The sequence below is a fragment of the Pseudophryne corroboree genome, assembly GCF_028390025.1.
Source record: "Pseudophryne corroboree isolate aPseCor3 chromosome 8 unlocalized genomic scaffold, aPseCor3.hap2 SUPER_8_unloc_6, whole genome shotgun sequence".
Lineage (NCBI taxonomy): Eukaryota > Metazoa > Chordata > Amphibia > Anura > Myobatrachidae > Pseudophryne > Pseudophryne corroboree.
In genome coordinates, this window is record NW_026967624.1 from 52,678 (window position 1) to 77,103 (window position 24,426).

General features: G+C 47.4%; 1 protein-coding gene across 2 annotated transcripts in view; it reads right to left on the reverse strand.

Moving 5' to 3' along the window:
* Positions 1–1,295: 1,295 nt before the first annotated feature.
* The window catches only part of MARK4 (microtubule affinity regulating kinase 4), a 404,265-nt gene continuing 381,134 nt past the window's right edge, over positions 1,296–24,426 (reverse strand). The window contains exon 13 of one of the 2 annotated variants that reach the window (XM_063950480.1): positions 1,296–1,865. In XM_063950480.1, coding sequence (XP_063806550.1) covers positions 1,664–1,865 — 202 coding nt within the window. In that variant the 3' untranslated portion in view covers positions 1,296–1,663. The remainder of the gene's footprint in view (positions 1,866–24,426) is intronic. The other variant, XM_063950481.1, reaches the window with a different exon arrangement.

The following is a 24,426-nucleotide window of genomic DNA, read 5'->3' on the forward strand; positions in this document are numbered from 1 at the left end:
ATGGCGGTATATAATGACGCACAGGCGCAGGCAGAGGAGGCGTGGTCAGACAGAGACACTGCACCTGGGCTGATGGCGGTATATAAGGACGCACAGGCGCAGGCAGAGGAGGCGTGGTCAGACAGAGACACTGCACCTGGGCTGATGGCGGTATATAAGGACGCACAGGCGCAGGCAGAGGAGGCGTGGTCAGACAGAGACACTGCACCTGGGCTGATGGCGGTATATAAGGACGCACAGGCAGTGGAGGCGTGGTCAGATAGAGACACTGCACCTGGGCTGACGGCGGTATATAAGGACGCACAGGCGCAGGCAGCGGAGGCGTGGTCAGACAGAGACGCTGCACCTGGGCTGATGGCGGTATATAATGACGCACAGACGCAGGCAGAGGAGGCGTGGTCAGACAGAGACGCTGCACCTGGGCTGATGGCGGTATATAATGACGCACAGGCGCCGGCAGAGGAGGCGTGGTCAGACAGAGACGCTGCACCTGGGCTGATGGCGGTATATAAGGACGCACAGGCGCCGGCAGAGGAGGCGTGGTAGGACAGAGACACTGCAGCTGATGGCGGTATATAAGGATGCACAGGCGCAGGCAGAGGAGGCGTGGTCAGACAGAGACACTGCACCTGGGCTGATGGCGGTATATAAGGACCCTCAGGCGCAGGCAGAGGAGGCGTGGTCAGACAGAGACACTGCACCTGGGCTGATGGCGGTATATAAGGACGCACAGGCAGAGGAGGCGTGGTCAGACAGAGACACTGCACCTGGGCTGATGGCGGTATATAAGGACGCACAGGCAGAGGAGGTGTGGTCAGACAGAGACACTGCACCTGGGCTGATGGCGGTATATAAGGACGCACAGGCAGAGGAGGCGTGGTCAGAGACACTGCACCTGGGCTGATGGCGGTATATAAGGACGCACAGGCAGTGGAGGCGTGGTCAGATAGAGACACTGCACCTGGGCTGATGGCGGTATATAAGGACGCACAGGCAGTGGAGGCGTGGTCAGATAGAGACACTGCACCTGGGCTGATGGCGGTATATAAGGACGCACAATCGGTATTACTGTACAGATGCTGACAGTGGGTGTCTCAGTCCTCACACAACATTGTACAGTATTGCACACTCAGTGCCATGTGCGAGTACACTGTGTCACACACAGAACGCACGCCCTGCACGTGGCGAGAGACCACTGAACATGTGACCAGGCATTACTACAGAAGGGGCTCAGTAACATAGCACATACATTACGGGAGGGGCTCAGTTATATGATCATTACCAGAGACATATCATTATTACTATAATTATTATTATATGACACTGATCCAGCATTGTAACCGGTCCCATATGACACTGGGCAGAACCCGAAGTAAAACCCCCTGTGATGTCATAGCTCCCTCTCTTACATCATCGTCCTCTCTAAAGACATAAGTGGGCGTGGCACATCCAAAAGGGGCATAAACCCCCCTTTATAACACAGCTCCTCCAAATACATGTATTGGGTGTGGCAGTCCAAAAAAGCAGGAGGGTCCATCTTAAAGGCACAGCATCCCAACGGCACGTGGGCGTGGCCGTCACCCAGTCTAGGCATGGCTGATCCTCGGTGAGCTTGTCCCAGTAGCATCCCAGTGGATTCTCACAGAAATAATACCTCCCTTCTTTATAGTCCCAGCGTCCCAACGGTGACAAGAGGGCGCAGCTTGCCCGGTAGGGGCCGGGGTTTGCCCACTGGGTAGGATTCACTGGGAGCAGCGGAGGGGGCTGGCGAATTCAAGGGAGGGCGTCGGGTGGATTTCCTCACATCCCCGGAAGGTCTGAGCAGGCTGGAGTGGGCCGACGCTTTATACCAAGGTATATAGCTACTGTAAGAGAGAAGTAAGTAGTGTCAGTGTAACATAGACAGGAACAGCAACAATGTACTGTAACATAGGCAGCAACAGCATCACCGTTCTGTAACATAGGCAGCAACAGTATCACCGTTCTGTAACATAGGCAGGAACAGCATCAACGTACTGTAACATAGGCAGGAACAGCATCAACATACTGTAACATAGGCAGCAACAGCATCAACGTACTGTAACATAGGCAGTAACAGCATCAACGTACTGTAACATAGGCAGTAACAGCATAAACGTACTGTTACAGGCAGCAACATCGACAACGGACTGTAACATAGGCAGGAACAGCATCAACGTACTGTAACATAGGCAGCAATAGCATCATCCTACTGTAACATAGGCAGCAACATCGACAACGTACTGTAACATAGGCAGGAACAGCATTGTCCTACTGTAACATAGGCAACAACAGCATTAACGTACTGTAACATAGGCAGGGACATCAGCAACGTACTGTAACATAGGCAGGTACATCAGCAACGTACTGTAACATAGGCAGGGACATCAGCAACGTACTGTAACATAGGCAGGAACAGCATCAACGTACTGTAACATAGGCAGCAACATACTGTAACATAGGCAGGAACAGCATCAACGTACTGTAACATAGCAACAGCTTCAACGTACTGTTCCATAGGCAGCAACAGCATCAACGTACTGTAACATAGGCAGAAACATCGACAACGTACTGTAACATAGGCAGGAACATCGACAACGTACTGTAACATAGGCAGAAACATCGACAATGTACTGTAACATAGGCAGGAACATCGACAACGTACTGAAACTTAGGCAGCAACAGCATCACTGTACTGTAACATAGGTAGCGACAGCATCAACATACTGTAACAGAGGCTGGAACATCGACAACATACTGTAACATAGGCATCAACAGCATCAACGTACTGTAACATAGACAGAAGCATCAACAATGTACTGTAACATAGGCAGGAACATCGACAACGTACTGAAACTTAGGCAGCAACAGCATCACTGTACTGTAACATAGGTAGCAACAGCATCAACATACTGTAACAGAGGCTGGAACATCGACAACATACTGTAACATAGGCATCAACAGCATCAACGTACTGTAACATAGGCAAGAACAGCCTCAACCTACTGTAACATAGGCAGCAACAGCGTCAACGTACTGTAACATAGGCAGGAACATCAACAACGTACTGTAACATAGGCAGGAACAGCATCAACGTACTGTAACACAGACAGCAACGTACTGTAACATAGGCAGCAACAGCATCAACGTACTGTAACACAGACAGCAACGTACTGTAACATAGGCAGCAACAGCACCAACGTACTGTAACAGACAGCAACAACATCAACGTACTGTAACATAGGCAGCAACAGCATCACCGTACTGTAACATAGGCAGCAACAGCATCAACGTACTATAACATAGGCAGGAACATCGACAATGTACTGTAACATAGGCAGGAACATCGACAATGTACTGTAACATAGGCAGCAACAGCATCAACGTACTGTAACATAGGCAGCAACAGCATCACTGTACTGTAACATAGGCAGCAACAGCATCAACTTAATGTAACATAGGCAGCAACAGCATCAACGTACTGTAACATAGGCAGCAACAGCATTAACGTACTGTAACATAGGCAGCAACAGCATCAACGTACTGTAACATAGGCAGCAACAACGTACTGTAACATAGGCAGGAACAGCGACAATGTAACATAAGCAGGAACAGCGACAATGTAACATACAGTAGGCAAGAACAATGTGACGCAGGCAGGAGTAGCGACAATGAAACGCAGGTAGGAACAGTAACAGTGTGACGCGCAGGAATAGTGAGAATGTGACACGCAGGAATAGTGTCAATGTAACACGCAGGAATAGTGACAATGTAACGCAGACAGGAATAGTGACGATGTGACGCAGGCAGGAATAGGGACAATGTGACGCGGGTAGGAATAGTGACAATGTGACGCGGGTAGGAATAGTGACAATGTGACGCGGGTAGGAATAGTGACAATGTGACGCGGGTAGGAATAGTGACAATGTGACGCGCAGGAATAGTGACCATGTGACGCGCGTAGGAATAGTGACAATGTAACGCAGACAGGAATAGTGACAATGTGACGCAGGCAGGAATAGTGACAATGTGACGCGGGTAGGAATAGTGAAATGTGACGCGCAGGAATAGTGACAATGTGACGCAGGTAGGAATAGTTGACAATGTGACGCGCGTAGGAATAGTGACAATGTGAAGCAGGCAGGAATAGTGACAATGTGAAGCAGGCAGGAATAGTGACAATGTAACGCAGGTAGGAATAGTGACATTGTGACGCAGGAAGGAATAGTGATAATGTGACGCAGGTAGGAATAGTGACAGTGTGACGCAGGCAGGAATAGTGACAATGTGACGCAGGCAGGAATAGTGACAATGTGACGCGGGTAGGAATAGTGACAATGTGACGCAGGCAGAAATAGTGACAATGTGACGCAGGAAGGAATAGTGACAGTGTGACGCAGGTAGGAATAGTGATAATGTGACGCAGGTAGGAATAGTGACAGTGTGACGCAGGCAGGAATAGTGACAATGTGACGCAGGCAGGAATAGTGACAATGTGACGCGGGTAGGAATAGTGACAATGTGACGCGGGTAGGAATAGTGACAATGTGACGCGGGTAGGAATAGTGACAGTGTGACGCGGGTAGGAATAGTGACAGTGTAACACGCAGGAATAGTGACAATGTGACGCAGGTAGGAATAGTGACAGTGTGACGCAGGTAGGAATAGTGACAATGTGAAGCAGGCAGGAATAGTGACAATGTGACGCAGGCAGTAATAGTGACAATGTGACGCAGGCAGGAATAGTGACAATGTGAAGCAGGCAGGAATAGTGACAATGTAACACGCAGGAATAGTGACAATGTGAAGCAGGCAGGAATAGTGACAATGTGACGCAGGCAGGAATAGTGACAATGTAACACGCAGGGATATAGACAATGTAACACGCAGGAATAGTGACAATGTGAAGCAGGCAGGAATAGTGACAATGTGAAGCAGGCAGGAATAATGACAATGTGACGCAGGCAGGAATAGTGACAATGTGAAGCAGGCAGGAATAATGACAATGTGACGCAGGCAGGAATAGTGACAATGTGACGCAGGTAGGAATAGTGACAATGTGACGCAGGCAGGAATAGTGACAATGTGACGCGGGTAGGAATAGTGACAATGTGACGCGGGTAGGAATAGTGACAATGTGACGCGGGTAGGAATAGTGACAGTGTGACGCGGGTAGGAATAGTGACAGTGTAACACGCAGGAATAGTGACAATGTGACGCAGGTAGGAATAGTGACAGTGTGACGCAGGTAGGAATAGTGACAATGTGAAGCAGGCAGGAATAGTGACAATGTGACGCAGGCAGTAATAGTGACAATGTGACGCAGGCAGGAATAGTGACAATGTGAAGCAGGCAGGAATAGTGACAATGTAACACGCAGGAATAGTGACAATGTGAAGCAGGCAGGAATAGTGACAATGTGACGCAGGCAGGAATAGTGACAATGTAACACGCAGGGATATAGACAATGTAACACGCAGGAATAGTGACAATGTGAAGCAGGCAGGAATAGTGACAATGTGAAGCAGGCAGGAATAATGACAATGTGACGCAGGCAGGAATAGTGACAATGTGAAGCAGGCAGGAATAATGACAATGTGACGCAGGCAGGAATAGTGACAATGTGACGCAGGTAGGAATAGTGACAATGTGACGCACAGGAATAGTGACAATGTGACGCAGGTAGGAATAGTGACAATGTGACGCAGGCAGAAATAGTGACAATGTGACGCAGGTAGGAATAGTGACAATGTGACGCAGGCAGGAATAATGAGAATGTGACGCAGGCAGGAATAGTGACAATGTGAAGCAGGCAGGAATAGTGACAATGTGACGCAGGCAGGAATAGTGACAATGTGACGCAGGTAGGAATAGTGACAATGTGACGCACAGGAATAGTGACAATGTGACGCAGGTAGGAATAGTGACAATGTGACGCAGGCAGAAATAGTGACAATGTGACGCAGGTAGGAATAGTGACAATGTGACGCAGGCAGGAATAATGAGAATGTGACGCAGGCAGGAATAGTGACAATGTGACGCAGGCAGGAATAGTGACAATGTGAAGCAGGCAGGAATAATGACAATGTGAAGCAGGCAGGAATAGTGACAATGTGACGCAGGTAGGAATAGTGACAATGTGACGCAGGTAGGAATAGTGACAATGTGAAGCAGGCAGGAATAGTGACAATGTGAAGCAGGCAGGAATAGTGACAATGTGAAGCAGGCAGGAATAGTGACAATGTGACGCAGGTAGGAATAGTGACAATGTGACGCAGGTAGGAATAGTGACAATGTGACGCAGGTAGGAATAGTGACAATGTGACGCAGGCAGGAATAGTGACAATGTGACGCAGGCAGGAATAATGAGAATGTGACGCAGGCAGGAATAATGACAATGTGAAGCAGGCAGGAATAATGACAATGTAACACGCAGGAATAGTGACAATGTGACGCAGGCAGGAATAGTGACAATGTGAAGCAGGCAGGAATAGTGACAATGTGACGCGGGTAGGAATAGTGACAATGTGACGCAGGCAGGAATAGTGACAATGTGACGCAGGCAGAAATAGTGACAATGTGACGCAGGTAGGAATAGTGACAATGTGAAGCAGGCAGGAATAGTGACAATGTGACGCAGGCAGGAATAGTGACAATGTGACGCACAGGAATAGTGACAATGTGACGCAGGTAGGAATAGTGACAGTGTGACGCAGGCAGGAATAGTGACAATGTGAAGCAGGCAGGAATAGTGACAATGTGACGCAGGCAGGAATAGTGACAATGTGACGCACAGGAATAGTGACAATGTGACGCAGGTAGGAATAGTGACAATGTGACGCAGGCAGGAATAGTGACAATGTGACGCAGGCAGGAATAGTGACAATGTGACGCACAGGAATAGTGACAATGTGACGCAGGTAGGAATAGTGACAATGTGACGCAGGCAGGAATAGTGACAATGTGACGCAGGCAGGAATAGTGACAATGTGACGCAGGCAGGAATAGTGACAATGTGAAGCAGGCAGGAATAGTGACAATGTGAAGCAGGCAGGAATAGTGACAATGTGACGCAGGCAGGAATAGTGACAATGTGAAGCAGGCAGAAATAGTGACAATGTGAAGCAGGCAGGAATAGTGACAATGTGAAGCAGGCAGGAATAGTGACAATGTGACGCGGGTAGGAATAGTGACAATGTGACGCGGGTAGGAATAGTGACAATGTGACGCAGGCAGGAATAGTGATAATGTAACACGCAGGAATATAGACAATGTAACACGCAGGAATAGTGACACTGTGAAGCAGGCAGGAATAGTGACAATGTGACGCAAGCAGGAATAATGAGAATGTGACGCAGGTAGGAATAGTGACAATGTGACGCAGGCAGGAATAATGAGAATGTGACGCAGGTAGGAATAGTGACAATGTGACGCAGGTAGGAATAGTGACAATGTGACGCAGGCAGGAATAGTGACAATGTGACGCAGGCAGGAATAATGAGAATGTGACGCAGGTAGGAATAGTGACAATGTGACGCAGGTAGGAATAGTGACAATGTGACGCAGGCAGGAATAATGACAATGTGACGCAGGTAGGAATAGTGACAATGTAACGCAGACAGGAATAGTGACAATGTAACGCAGACAGGAATAGCGACAATGTGACGCGGGTAGGAATAGTGACAACGTGACGCGCAGGAATAGTGACAGTGTGACGCGCGTAAGAATAGTGACAATGTAACGCAGACAGGAATAGTGACAATGTGATGCAGGCAGGAATAGTGACAATGTGATGCGGGTAGGAATAGTGAAATGTGACGCAGGCAGAAATAGTGACAATGTGACGTAGGTAGGAATAGTGACAATGTGACGCGCAGGAATAGTGACAATGTGACGCGCGTAGGAATAGTGACAATGTAACGCAGACAGGAATAGTGACAATGTGACGCAGGCAGGAATAGTGACAATGTGACGCGGGTAGGAATAGTGAAATGTGACGCAGGCAGAAATAGTGACAATATGATGCAGGCAGGAATAGTGAAAATGTGACGCAGACAGGAATAGTGGCAATGTGACACAAGCCGGAATAGTGACAATGTGATGCGGGTAGGAATAGTGACAATGTGACACAAGCAGGAATAGTGACAATGTGACGCGTAGGAATTTGACAATGTGACGCAGGCAGGAATAATGACAATGTGACGCAGGCAGGATTAGTGACAATGTGACGCGGGTAGGAATAGTGACAGTGTGACGCAGGCAGGAATAATGACAATGTGACGCAGGCAGAAATAGTGACAATGTGACGCAGGAAGGAATAGTGACAGTGTGACGCAGGTAGGAATAGTGACAATGTGACGCAGGTAGGAATAGTGACAGTGTGACGCAGGTAGGAATAGTGATAATGTGACGCAGGTAGGATTAGTGACAGTGTGACACAGGCAGGAATAGTGACAATGTGACGCAGGCAGGAATAGTAACAATGTGACGCGGGTAGGAATAGTGACAATGTGACGCGGGTAGGAATAGTGACAATGTGACGCGGGTAGGAATAGTGACAATGTGACGCGGGTAGGAATAGTGACAGTGTGACGCGGGTAGGAATAGTGACAGTGTAACACGCAGGAATAGTGACAATGTGAAGCAGGCAGGAATAGTGACAATGTGACGCAGGCAGGAATAGTGACAATGTAACACGCAGGAATATAGACAATGTAACACGCAGGAATAGTGACAATGTGAAGCAGGCAGGAATAGTGACAATGTGACGCAGGCAGGAATAGTGACACTGTGAAGCAGGCAGGAATAGTGACAATGTGACACAGGCAGGAATAGTGACAATGTGACGCAGGCAGGAATAATGAGAATGTGACGCAGGTAGGAATAGTGACAATGTGACGCAGGCAGGAATAGTGACAATGTGACGCAGGCAGGAATAGTGACAATGTGACGCAGGCAGGAATAGTGACAATGTGACGCAGGCAGGAATAATGAGAATGTGACGCAGGCAGGAATAGTGACAATGTGACGCAGGTAGGAATAGTGACAATATGATGCAGGCAGGAATAATGACAAAGTGACGCAGGTAGGAATAGTGACAATGTAACGCAGACAGGAATAGTGACAATGTAACGCAGACAGGAATAGTGACAATGTGACGCAGGCAGGAATAGTGACAATGTGACGCAGGCAGGAATAGCGACAATGTGACGCGGGTAGGAATAGTGACAATGTGACGCGCAGGAATAATGACAATGTGACGCAGGTAGGAATAGTGACAATGTGACGCAGGCAGGAATAGTGACAATGTGACGCGGGTAGGAATAGTGACAATGTGACGCGGGTAGGAATAGTGACAATGTGACGTAGGTAGGAATAGTGACAATGTGACGCAGGCAGGAATAGTGACAATGTGACGCGGGTAGGAATAGTGACAATGTGACGCAGGCAGGAATAGTGACAATGTGACGCGGGTAGGAATAGTGACAATGTGACGCGGGTAGGAATAGTGACAATGTGACGCGGGTAGGAATAGTGACAATGTGATGTAGGTAGGAATAGTGACAATGTGACGCGGGTAGGAATAGTGACAATGTGACGCGGGTAGGAATAGTGACAATGTGACGCGGGTAGGAATAGTGACAATGTGACGCGGGTAGGAAAAGTGACAATGTGACGTAGGTAGGAATAGTGACAATGTGACGCGGGTAGGAATAGTGACAATGTGACGCGGGTAGGAAAAGTGACAATGTGATGTAGGTAGGAATAGTGACAATGTGACGCGGGTAGGAATAGTGACAATGTGATGCAGGCAGGAATAGTGATAATGTGACGCAGGCAGGAATAGTGACAATGTGACGCGGGTAGGAATAGTGACAATGTGACGCGGGTAGGAATAGTGACAATGTGACGCGGGTAGGAATAGTGACAATGTGATGCAGGCAGGAATAGTGACAGTGTGACACAGGCAGGAATAGTGACAATGTGACGCGGGTAGAAATAGTGACAATGTGACGCAGGCAGGAATAGTGACAATGTGACGCAGGCAGGAATAGTGACAATGTGACGCAGGCAGGAATAATGAGAATGTGACGCAGGCAGGAATAATGAGAATGTGACGCAGGCAGGAATAATGAGAATGTGACGCAGGCAGGAATAGTGACAATGTGATGCGGGTAGGAATAGTGACAATGTGACGCAGGCAGGAATAGTGACAATGTGACGTAGGTAGAAATAGTGACAATGTGACGCAGGTAGGAATAGTGACAATGTGACGCAGGTAGGAATAGTGACAATGTGACGCAGGTAGGAATAGTGACAATGTGACGCAGGCAGGAATAGCGACAATGTGACGCAGGCAGAAATAGTGACAATGTGACGCAGGCAGAAATAGTGACAATGTGACGCAGGCAGGAATAGTGACAATGTGACGCGGGTAGGAATAGTGACAATGTGATGCGGGTAGGAATAGTGACAGTGTGACGCAGGTAGGAATAGTGACAATATGACGCAGGTAGGAATAGTGATAATGTGACGCAGACAGGAATAGTGACAATGTGACGCAGGTAGGAAAAGTGACAATGTGACGTGGGTAGGGACAGTGACAATGTGACGCAGGCAGGAATAGTGACAATGTGACGCAGGTAGGAATAGTGACAATATGACGCAGGTAGGAATAGTGACAATATGACGCAGGCAGGAATAGTGACAATGTGACGCAGGCAGGAATAGTGACAATGTGACGCAGGCAGGAATAGTGACAATGTGACGCAGGTAGGAATAGTGACAATGTGACGCGGGTAGGAATAGTGACAATGTAACGCTGACAGGAATAGTGACAATGTAACGCAGTAAGGAATAGTGACAATATGACGCAGGTAGGAATAGTGACAATGTGACGCAGGTAGGAATAGTGACAATGTGACGCAGGTAGGAATAGTGACAATGTGACACAGGTAGGAATAGTGACAATGTAACGCACAGGAATAGTGACAATGTGACGCAGGCAGGAATAGTGACAATATGACGCAGGTAGGAATAGTGACAATGTGACACAGGTAGGAATAGTGACAATGTAACGCACAGGAATAGTGACAATGTGACGCAGGCAGGAATAGTGACAATATGACGCAGGTAGGAATAGTGACAATGTGACACAGGTAGGAATAGTGACAATGTGACGCAGGCAGGAATAGTGACAATATGACGCAGGTAGGAATAGTGACAATGTGACACAGGTAGGAATAGTGACAATGTAACGCACAGGAATAGTGACAATGTGACGCAGGCAGGAATAGTGACAATATGACGCAGGTAGGAATAGTGACAATGTGACACAGGTAGGAATAGTGACAATGTAACGCACAGGAATAGTGACAATGTGACGCAGGCAGGAATAGTGACAATATGACGCAGGCAGGAATAGTGACAATATGACGCAGGTAGGAATAGTGACAATGTGACGCGGGTAGGGACAGTGACAATGTGACGCACAGGAATAGTGACAATGTGACGCAGGTAGGAAAGGTGACAATGTGACGCAGGTAGGAATAGTGACAATGTGACGCACAGGAATAGTGACAATATGACGCAGGTAGGAATAGTGACAATGTGACACAGGTAGGAATAGTGACAATGTGACGCAGGTAGGAATAGTGACAATGTAACGCACAGGAATAGTGACAATGTGACGCAGGTAGGAATAGTGACAATGTGACGCAGGTAGGAATAGTGACAATGTGACGCAGGTAGGAATAGTGACAATATGACGCAGGCAGGAATAGTGACAATGTAACGCTGACAGGAATAGTGACAATATGACGCAGGTAGGAATAGTGACAATGTAACGCACAGGAATAGTGACAATGTGACGCAGGTAGGAATAGTGACAATGTGACGCAGGTAGGAATAGTGACAATATGACGCAGGCAGGAATAGTGACAATGTAACGCTGACAGGAATAGTGACAATATGACGCAGGTAGGAATAGTGACAATGTAAGGCAGGTAGGAATAGTGACAATGTGACGCAGGCAGGAATAGTGACAATGTGACGCAGGCAGGAATAGTGACAATGTGACGCAGGCAGGAATAGTGACAATATGACGCAGGTAGGAATAGTGACAATGTGACACAGGTAGGAATAGTGACAATGTAACGCACAGGAATAGTGACAATGTGACGCGGGTAGGGACAGTGACAATGTGACGCACAGGAATAGTGACAATGTGACGCAGGTAGGAAAGGTGACAATGTGACGCAGGTAGGAATAGTGACAATGTGACGCACAGGAATAGTGACAATATGACGCAGGTAGGAATAGTGACAATGTGACACAGGTAGGAATAGTGACAATGTGACGCAGGTAGGAATAGTGACAATGTAACGCACAGGAATAGTGACAATATGACGCAGGTAGGAATAGTGACAATGTGACGCACAGGAATAGTGACAATATGACGCAGGTAGGAATAGTGACAATGTGACACAGGTAGGAATAGTGACAATGTGACGCAGGTAGGAATAGTGACAATGTGACGCGCAGGAATAGTGACAATGTGACGCGGGTAGGAATAGTGACAATGTGAAGCAGGCAGAAATAGTGACAATGTGACGCAGGTAGGAATAGTGACAATGTGACGCAGGTAGGAATAGTGACAATGTGACGCAGGCAGGAATAGTGACAATGTGACGCAGGTAGGAATAATGAGAATGTGACGCAGGTAGGAATAGTGACAATGTGACGCAGGTAGGAATAATGAGAATGTGACGCAGGTAGGAATAGTGACAATGTGACGCACAGGAATAGTGACAATGTGACGCAGGTAGGAATAGTGACAATATGACGCAGGTAGGAATAGTGACAATATGACGCAGGCAGGAATAGTGACAATGTAACGCAGACAGGAATAGTGACAACGTGACGCAGGTAGGAATAGTGACAACGTGACGCAGGTAGGAATAGTGACAATGTGACGCAGGCAGTAATAGTGACAACGTGACGCAGGTAGGAATAGTGACAATGTGACGCAGGCAGTAATAGTGACAATGTGACGCAGGCAGGAATAGTGACAATGTAACGCTGACAGGAATAGTGACAATATGACGCAGGTAGGAATAGTGACAATGTAACGCACAGGAATAGTGACAATGTGACGCAGGTAGGAATAGTGACAATGTGACGCAGGTAGGAATAGTGACAATATGACGCAGGCAGGAATAGTGACAATGTAACGCTGACAGGAATAGTGACAATATGACGCAGGTAGGAATAGTGACAATGTAAGGCAGGTAGGAATAGTGACAATGTGACGCAGGCAGGAATAGTGACAATGTGACGCAGGCAGGAATAGTGACAATGTGACGCAGGCAGGAATAGTGACAATATGACGCAGGTAGGAATAGTGACAATGTGACACAGGTAGGAATAGTGACAATGTAACGCACAGGAATAGTGACAATGTGACGCGGGTAGGGACAGTGACAATGTGACGCACAGGAATAGTGACAATGTGACGCAGGTAGGAAAGGTGACAATGTGACGCAGGTAGGAATAGTGACAATGTGACGCACAGGAATAGTGACAATATGACGCAGGTAGGAATAGTGACAATGTGACACAGGTAGGAATAGTGACAATGTGACGCAGGTAGGAATAGTGACAATGTAACGCACAGGAATAGTGACAATATGACGCAGGTAGGAATAGTGACAATGTGACGCACAGGAATAGTGACAATATGACGCAGGTAGGAATAGTGACAATGTGACACAGGTAGGAATAGTGACAATGTGACGCAGGTAGGAATAGTGACAATGTGACGCGCAGGAATAGTGACAATGTGACGCGGGTAGGAATAGTGACAATGTGAAGCAGGCAGAAATAGTGACAATGTGACGCAGGTAGGAATAGTGACAATGTGACGCAGGTAGGAATAGTGACAATGTGACGCAGGCAGGAATAGTGACAATGTGACGCAGGTAGGAATAATGAGAATGTGACGCAGGTAGGAATAGTGACAATGTGACGCAGGTAGGAATAATGAGAATGTGACGCAGGTAGGAATAGTGACAATGTGACGCACAGGAATAGTGACAATGTGACGCAGGTAGGAATAGTGACAATATGACGCAGGTAGGAATAGTGACAATATGACGCAGGCAGGAATAGTGACAATGTAACGCAGACAGGAATAGTGACAACGTGACGCAGGTAGGAATAGTGACAACGTGACGCAGGTAGGAATAGTGACAATGTGACGCAGGCAGTAATAGTGACAACGTGACGCAGGTAGGAATAGTGACAATGTGACGCAGGCAGTAATAGTGACAATGTGACGCAGGTAGGAATACTGATAATGTGATGCAGGTAGGAATAGTGACAGTGTGACGCAGGCAGGAATAGTGACAGTGTGACACAGGCAGGAATAGTGACAGTGTGACGCAGGCAGGAATAGTGACAATGTGATGCGGGTAGGAATAGTGACAATGTGATGCAGGCAGGAATAGTGACAATGTGATGCGGGTAGGAATAGTGACAATGTGATGCGGGTAGGAATAGTGACAATGTGATGCAGGCAGGAATAGTGACAATGTGATGCGGGTAGGAATAGTGACAATGTGATGCAGGCAGGAATAGTGACAATGTGATGCGGGTAGGAATAGTGACAATATGACGCAGGCAGGAATAGTGACAGTGTGACGCAGGCAGGAATAGTGACAGTGTGACACAGGCAGGAATAGTGACAATGTGACGCAGGCGGGAATAGTGACAATGTGATGCGGGTAGGAATAGTGACAGTGTGACGCAGGCAGGAATAGTGACAGTGTGACGCAGGCAGGAATAGTGACAATGTAACGCAGACAGGAATAGTGACAATGTGACGCAGGCAGTAATAGTGACAACGTGACGCAGGTAGGAATAGTGACAATGTGACGCAGGCAGTAATAGTGACAATGTGACGCAGGTAGGAATACTGATAATGTGATGCAGGTAGGAATAGTGACAATGTAACGCAGACAGGAATAGTGACAACGTGACGCAGGTAGGAATAGTGACAACGTGACGCAGGTAGGAATAGTGACAATGTGACGCAGGCAGTAATAGTGACAATGTGACGCAGGCAGTAATAGTGACAACGTGACGCAGGTAGGAATAGTGACAATGTGATGCGGGTAGGAATAGTGACAATGTGATGCAGGCAGGAATACTGATAATGTGATGCAGGTAGGAATAGTGACAGTGTGACGCAGGCAGGAATAGTGACAATGTGACACAGGCAGGAATAGTGACAGTGTGACGCAGGCAGGAATAGTGACAATGTGATGCGGGTAGGAATAGTGACAATGTGATGCAGGCAGGAATAGTGACAATGTGATGCGGGTAGGAATAGTGACAATGTGATGCGGGTAGGAATAGTGACAATGTGATGCGGGTAGGAATAGTGACAATGTGATGCAGGCAGGAATAGTGACAATGTGACACAGGCAGGAATAGTGACAGTGTGACGCAGGCAGGAATAGTGACAATGTGATGCGGGTAGGAATAGTGACAATGTGATGCAGGCAGGAATAGTGACAATGTGATGCGGGTAGGAATAGTGACAATGTGATGCGGGTAGGAATAGTGACAATGTGATGCAGGCAGGAATAGTGACAATGTGATGCGGGTAGGAATAGTGACAATGTGATGCAGGCAGGAATAGTGACAATGTGATGCGGGTAGGAATAGTGACAATATGACGCAGGCAGGAATAGTGACAGTGTGACGCAGGCAGGAATAGTGACAGTGTGACACAGGCAGGAATAGTGACAATGTGACGCAGGCAGGAATAGTGACAATGTGATGCGGGTAGGAATAGTGACAGTGTGACGCAGGCAGGAATAGTGACAGTGTGACGCAGGCAGGAATAGTGACAATGTAACGCAGACAGGAATAGTGACAATGTGACGCAGGCAGTAATAGTGACAACGTGACGCAGGTAGGAATAGTAACAATGTGACGCAGGCAGGAATAGTGACAATGTGACGCAGGCAGGAATAGTGACAATGTGATGCAGGTAGGAATAGTGACAGTGTGACGCAGGCAGGAATAGTGACAGTGTGACACAGGCAGGAATAGTGACAGTGTGACGCAGGCAGGAATAGTGACAATGTGATGCGGGTAGGAATAGTGACAATGTGATGCAGGCAGGAATAGTGACAATGTGATGCGGGTAGGAATAGTGACAATGTGATGCGGGTAGGAATAGTGACAATGTGATGCAGGCAGGAATAGTGACAATGTGATGCGGGTAGGAATAGTGACAATGTGATGCGGGTAGGAATAGTGACAATGTGATGCAGGCAGGAATAGTGACAATGTGATGCAGGCAGGAATAGTGACAATGTGATGCGGGTAGGAATAGTGACAATATGACGCAGGCAGGAATAGTGACAGTGTGACGCAGGCAGGAATAGTGACAGTGTGACACAGGCAGGAATAGTGACAATGTGACGCAGGCGGGAATAGTGACAATGTGATGCGGGTAGGAATAGTGACAGTGTGACGCAGGCAGGAATAGTGACAGTGTGACGCAGGCAGGAATAGTGACAATGTGACACAGGCAGGAATAGTGACAATGTGACGCAGGCGGGAATAGTGACAATGTGATGCGGGTAGGAATAGTGACAGTGTGACGCAGGCAGGAATAGTGACAATGTGATGCGGGTAGGAATTGTGACAATGTGACACAGGCAGGAATAGTGACAATGTGACGCAGGCAGTAATAGTGACAATGTGACGCAGGCAGGAATAGTAACAATGTGACGCACAGGAATAGTGACAATGTGACGCAGGTAGGAATAGTGACAATGTGACGCGGGTAGGAATAGTGACAATGTGACGCAGGCAGGAATAGTGACAGTGTGACGCAGGTAGGAATACTGATAATGTGATGCAGGTAGGAATAGTGACAGTGTGACGCAGGCAGGAATAGTGACAATGTGACGCAGGCAGGAATAGTAACAATGTGATGCGGGTAGGAATAGTGACAGTGTGACGCAGGCAGGAATAGTGACAGTGTGACACAGGCAGGAATAGTGACAATGTGACGCAGGCGGGAATAGTGACAATGTGATGCGGGTAGGAATAGTGACAGTGTGACGCAGGCAGGAATAGTGACAGTGTGACACAGGCAGGAATTGTGACAATGTGACGCAGGCAGGAATAGTAACAATGTGACGCACAGGAATAGTGACAATGTGACGCAGGTAGGAATAGTGACAATGTGACGCAGGTAGGAATAGTGACAATATGACGCGGGTAGGAATAGTGACAATGTAACGCAGGTAGGAATAGTGACAATATGACGCAGACAGGAATAGTGACAATGTGACGCAGGTAGGAATAGTGACAATGTGACGTGGGTAGGGACAGTGACAATGTGACGCAGGTAGGAATAGTGACAATGTGACGCAGGTAGGAATAGTGACAATGTAACGCAGGTAGAAATAGTGACAATGTAACGCAGGTAGGAATAGTGACAATATGACGCAGACAGGAATAGTGACAATGTGACGCAGGTAGGAATAGTGACAATGTGACGTGGGTAGGGACAGTGACAATGTGACGCAGGTAGGAATAGTGACAATGTGACGCACAGGAATAGTGACAATGTGACGCAGGTAGGAATAGTGACAATGTGACGCACAGGAATAGTGACAATGTGACGCAGGTAGGAATAGTGACAATGTGACGCACAGGAATAGTGACAATGTGACGCAGGTAGGAATAGTGACAATGTGACGCACAGGAATAGTGACAATGTGACGCAGGTAGGAATAGTGACAATGTGACGTGGGTAGGGACAGTGACAATGTGACGCAGGTAGGAATAGTGACAATGTGACGCACAGGAATAGTGACAATGTGACGCAGGTAGGAATAGTGACAATGTGACGCACAGGAATAGTGACAATGTGACGCAGGTAGGAATAGTGACAATGTGACGTGGGTAGGAATAGTGACAATATGACGCAGGCAGGAATTGTGACAATATGACGCACAGGAATAGTGACAGTGTGACGCAGATAGGAATAGTGACAATGTGACGCAGGCAGGAATTGTGACAATATGACGCACAGGAATAGTGACAGTGTGACGCAGATAGGAATAGTGACAATATGACGCAGGCAGGAATAGTGACAATGTGACGCAGACAGGAATAGTGACAATGTGACGCAGGTAGGAATAGTGACAATGTGAAGCAGGTAGGAATAGTGACAATGTGACGCACAGGAATAGTGACAATGTGACGCAGGTAGGAATAGTGACAATGTGACGCACAGGAATAGTGACAATATGACGCAGGTAGGAATAGTGACAATGTGACGTGGGTAGGAATAGTGACAATGTGACGCACAGGAATAGTGACAATGTGACGCACAGGAATAGTGACAATGTGACGCACAGGAATAGTGACAATGTGACGCAGGTAGGAATAGTGACAATGTGACGCACAGGAATAGTGACAATGTGACGCAGGTAGGAATAGTGACAATGTGACGCAGGTAGGAATAGTGACAATGTGACGCACAGGAATAGTGACAATGTGACGCAGGCAGGAATAGTGACAATGTGACGCAGGTAGGAATAGTGACAATGTGACGCAGGTAGGAATAGTGACAATGTGACGCACAGGAATAGTGACAATGTGACGCAGGTAGGAATAGTGACAATGTGACGCAGGTAGGAATAGTGACAATGTGACGCACAGGAATAGTGACAATGTGACGCAGGCAGGAATAGTGACAATGTGACGCAGGTAGGAATAGTGACAATGTGACGCAGGTAGGAATAGTGACAATGTAACGCAGGTAGGAATAGTGACAATATGACGCAGGCAGGAATAGTGACAATGTAACGCAGGTAGGAATAGTGACAATATGACGCAGGAAGGAATAGTGACAATGTAACGCAGGTAGGAATAGTGACAATGTGACGCGGGTAGGAATAGTGACAATGTGACGCAGGTAGGAATAGTGACAGTGACGCGGGTAGGGATAGTGACAATATGACGCAGACAGGAATAGTGACAATATGACGCAGGTAGGAATAGTGACAATATGACGCAGGTAGGAATAGTGACAATGTGACGCACAGGAATAGTGACAATATGACGCAGGTAGGAATAGTGACAATATGACGCAGGTAGGAATAGTGACAATATGACGCAGGTAGGAATAGTGACAATGTGACGCACAGGAATAGTGACAATGTGACGCAGGTAGGAATAGTGACAATGTAACGCAGGTAGGAATAGTGACAATATGACGCAGGCAGGAATAGTGACAATATGACGCAGGTAGGAATAGTAAAAATGTAACGCAGGTAGGAATAGTGACAATGTGACGCACAGGAATAGTAAAAATGTAACGCAGGCAGGAATAGTGACAATGTGACGCACAGGAATAGTAAAAATGTAACGCAGGTAGGAATAGTGACAATGTGACGCACAGGAATAGTGACAATGTGACGCAGGCAGGAATAGGGACAATGTGACGCGCAGGAATAGTGACAATGTGACGCGCAGGAATAGTGACAATGTGACGCGCAGGAATAGTGACAATGTGACGCGCGTAGGAATAGTGACAATGTGACGCGCAGGAATAGTGACAATGTGACGCACAGGAATAGTGACAATGTGACGCACAGGAATAGTGACAATGTAACGCAGGTAGGAATAGCGACAATGTGACGCGCAGGAATAGTGACAATGTGACGCAGGTAGGAATAGCGACAATGTGACGCGCAGGAATAGTGACAATGTGACGCAGGCAGGAATAGTGACAATGTGAAGCAGGCAGGAATAGTGACAATGTGACGCAGGCAGGAATAGTGACAATGTGACGCACAGGAATAGCGACAATGTGACGCGGATAGGAATAGTGACAATGTGACGCAGGCAGGAATAGTGACAATGTGACGCAGGAAGGAATAGTGACAGTGTGACGCAGGTAGGAATAGTGACAATGTAACGCAGACAGGAATAGTGACAATGTGACGCAGGTAGGAATAGTGACAATGTGACGCGGGTAGGAATAGTGACAATGTGACGCAGGCAGGAATAGTGACAGTGTGACGCAGGTAGGAATAGTGACAATGTGACGCAGGCAGTAATAGTGACAATGTGACGCAGGTAGGAATAGTGACAATGTGACGCAGGTAGGAATAGTGACAATGTGACGCAGGTAGGAATAGTGACAATGTGACGCAGGCAGGAATAGTGACAATGTGACGCAGGCAGGAATAGTGACAATGTGACGCAGGCAGGAATAGTGACAATGTAACGCAGACAGGAATAGTGACAGTGTGACGCAGGTAGGAATAGTGACAATGTGACGCAGGCAGGAATAATGACAATGTGACGCAGGTAGGAATAGTGACAATGTGACGCAGGCAGGAATAGTGACAATGTGACGCAGGCAGGAATAGTGACAATGTGACGCAGGTAGGAATAGTGACAATGTGACGCAGGTAGGAATAGTGACAATGTGACGCAGGCAGGAATAGTGACAATGTGACGCAGGTAGGAATAGTGACAATGTGACGCAGGTAGGAATAGTGACAATGTGACGCAGGCAGGAATAGTGACAATGTGACGCAGGTAGGAATAGTGACAATGTGACGCAGGTAGGAATAGTGATAATGTGACGCAGGCAGTAATAGTGACAATGTGACGCAGGTAGGAATAGTGATAATGTGACGCAGGCAGGAATAGTGACAATGTGACGCAGGCAGGAATAGTGACAATGTGACGCAGGCAGTAATAGTGACAGTGTGACGCAGGCAGGAATAGTGACAATGTAACACGCAGGATTAGTGACAATGTGACGCAGACAGGAATAGTGACAATGTGACGCAGGCAGGAATAGTGACAATGTGACGCAGGCAGGAATAGTGACAATGTGACGCAGGCAGGAATAGTGACAATGTGACGCAGGTAGGAATAGTGACAATGTGACGCAGGCAGGAATAGTGACAATGTGACGCAGGCAGGAATAGTGACAATGTGACGCAGGTAGGAATAGTGACAATGTGACGCAGGCAGGAATAGTGACAATGTGACGCAGACAGGAATAGTGACAATGTGACGCAGGTAGGAATAGTGACAATGTGACGCAGGCAGGAATAGTGACAATGTGACGCAGGCAGGAATAGTGACAATGTGACGCAGGTAGGAATAGTGACAATGTGACGCAGGCAGTAATAGTGACAATGTGACGCAGGTAGGAATAGTGACAATGTGACGCAGGCAGGAATAGTGACAATGTGACGCAGGCAGGAATAGTGACAATGTGACGCAGGTAGGAATAGTGACAATGTGACGCAGGCAGTAATAGTGACAATGTGACGCAGGTAGGAATAGTGACAATGTGACGCAGGCAGGAATAGTGACAATGTGACGCAGGTAGGAATAGTGACAATGTGACGCAGGCAGGAATAGTGACAATGTGACGCAGGCAGGAATAATGAGAATGTGACGCAGGCAGGAATAATGACAATGTGAAGCAGATAGGAATAGTGACAATGTGACGCAGGTAGGAATAGTGACAATGTGACGCAGATAGGAATAGTGACAATGTGACGCGGGTAGGAATAGTGACAATGTGACGCACAGGAATAGTGACAATGTGAAGCAGGCAGGAATAGTGACAATGTGACGCAGGCAGGAATAGTGACAATGTGACGCAGGTAGGAATAGTGATAATGTGACGCAGGCAGTAATAGTGATAATGTGACGCAGGCAGTAATAGTGACAATGTGACGCAGGCAGGAATAGTGACAATGTGACGCAGGCAGGAATAGTGACAATGTGACGCAGGCAGGAATAGTGACAATGTAACGCAGACAGGAATAGTGACAGTGTGACGCAGGTAGGAATAGTGACAATGTGACGCAGGCAGGAATAATGACAATGTGACGCAGGTAGGAATAGTGACAATGTGACGCAGGCAGGAATAGTGACAATGTGACGCAGGCAGGAATAGTGACAATGTGACGCAGGCAGGAATAGTGACAATGTGACGCAGGTAGGAATAGTGACAATGTGACGCAGGCAGGAATAGTGACAATGTGACGCAGGTAGGAATAGTGACAATGTGACGCAGGTAGGAATAGTGACAATGTGACGCAGGCAGGAATAGTGACAATGTGACGCAGGTAGGAATAGTGACAATGTGACGCAGGTAGGAATAGTGACAATGTGACGCAGGTAGGAATAGTGACAGTGTGACGCAGGCAGGAATAGTGACAATGTGACGCAGGCAGGAATAGTGACAATGTGACGCAGGTAGGAATAGTGACAATGTGACGCAGGCAGGAATAGTGACAATGTGACGCAGGCAGGAATAGTGACAATGTGACGCAGGTAGGAATAGTGACAATGTGACGCAGGCAGTAATAGTGACAATGTGACGCAGGTAGGAATAGTGACAATGTGACGCAGGCAGGAATAGTGACAATGTGACGCAGGTAGGAATAGTGACAATGTGACGCAGGCAGGAATAGTGACAATGTGACGCAGGCAGGAATAATGAGAATGTGACGCAGGCAGGAATAATGACAATGTGAAGCAGATAGGAATAGTGACAATGTGACGCGGGTAGGAATAGTGACAATGTGATGTAGGTAGGAATAGTGACAATGTGACGCGGGTAGGAATAGTGACAATGTGACGCAGGCAGGAATAGTGACAATGTGACGCAGATAGGAATAGTGACAATGTGACGCGGGTAGGAATAGTGACAATGTGACGCACAGGAATAGTGACAATGTGAAGCAGGCAGGAATAGTGACAATGTGACGCAGGCAGGAATAGTGACAATGTGACGCAGGTAGGAATAGTGATAATGTGACGCAGGCAGTAATAGTGACAATGTGACGCAGGTAGGAATAGTGATAATGTGACGCAGACAGGAATAGTGACAATGTGACGCAGGCAGGAATAGTGATAATGTGACGCAGGTAGGAATAGTGATAATGTGACGCAGGCAGGAATAGTGACAATGTGACGCAGGCAGGAATAGTGATAATGTGACGCAGGCAGGAATAGTGACAATGTGACGCAGGTAGGAATAGTGACAATGTGACGCGGGTAGGAATAGTGACAATGTGACGCGGGTAGGAATAGTGACAATGTGACGCGGGTAGGAATAGTGACAATGTGACGCGGGTAGGAATAGTGACAATGTGACGCGGGTAGGAATAGTGACAATGTGACGCGGGTAGGAATAGTGACAATGTGACGCAGGTAGGAATAGTGACAATGTGACGCAGGCAGGAATAGTAACAATGTGACGCAGGTAGGAATAGTGACAATGTGACGCGGGTAGGAATAGTGACAATGTGACGCAGGCAGGAATAGTGACAATGTGACGCAGGTAGGAATAGTGACAATGTGACGCGGGTAGGAATAGTGACAATGTGACGCGGGTAGGAATAGTGACAATGTGACGCGGGTAGGAATAGTGACAATGTGACGCGGGTAGGAATAGTGACAATGTGACGCAGGCAGGAATAGTGACAATGTGATGCGGGTAGGAATAGTGACAATGTGACGCAGGTAGGAATAGTGACAATGTGACGCAGGTAGGAATAGTGACAATGTGACGCAGGCAGGAATAGTAACAATGTGACGCAGGAAGGAATAGTGACAATGTGACGCAGGTAGGAATAGTGACAATGTGACGCAGGTAGGAATAGTGACAATGTGACGCAGGCAGGAATTCTGACAATGTGACGCGCGTAGGAATAGTGACAATGTGACGCAGGCAGGAATAGTGACAATGTGACGCAGGCAGGAATAATGAGAATGTGACGCGGGTAGGAATAGTGACAATGTGACGCAGACAGGAATAGTGACAATGTGACGCAGGCAGGAATAGTGACAATGTGACGCAGGCAGGAATAGTGACAATGTGACGCAGGCAGGAATAGTGACAATGTGACGCAGGCAGGAATAGTGACAATGTGACGCAGGCAGGAATAGTGACAATGTGACGCACAGGAATAGTGACAATGTGACGCAGGCAGGAATAGTGACAATGTGACGCAGACAGGAATAGTAACAATGTGACGCAGGCAGGAATAGTGACAATGTGACGCAGGCAGGAATAGTGACAATGTGACGCAGGCAGGAATAGTGACAATGTGACGCAGGTAGGAATAGTGACAATGTGACGCAGGCAGGAATAGTGACAATGTGACGCAGGCAGGAATAGTGACAATGTGACGCGGATAGGAATAGTGACAATGTAACGCAGGTAGGAATAGTGACAATGTGACGCAGGTAGGAATAGTGACAATGTGACGCAGGCAGGAATAGTAACAATGTGACGCAGGAAGGAATAGTGACAATGTGACGCAGGTA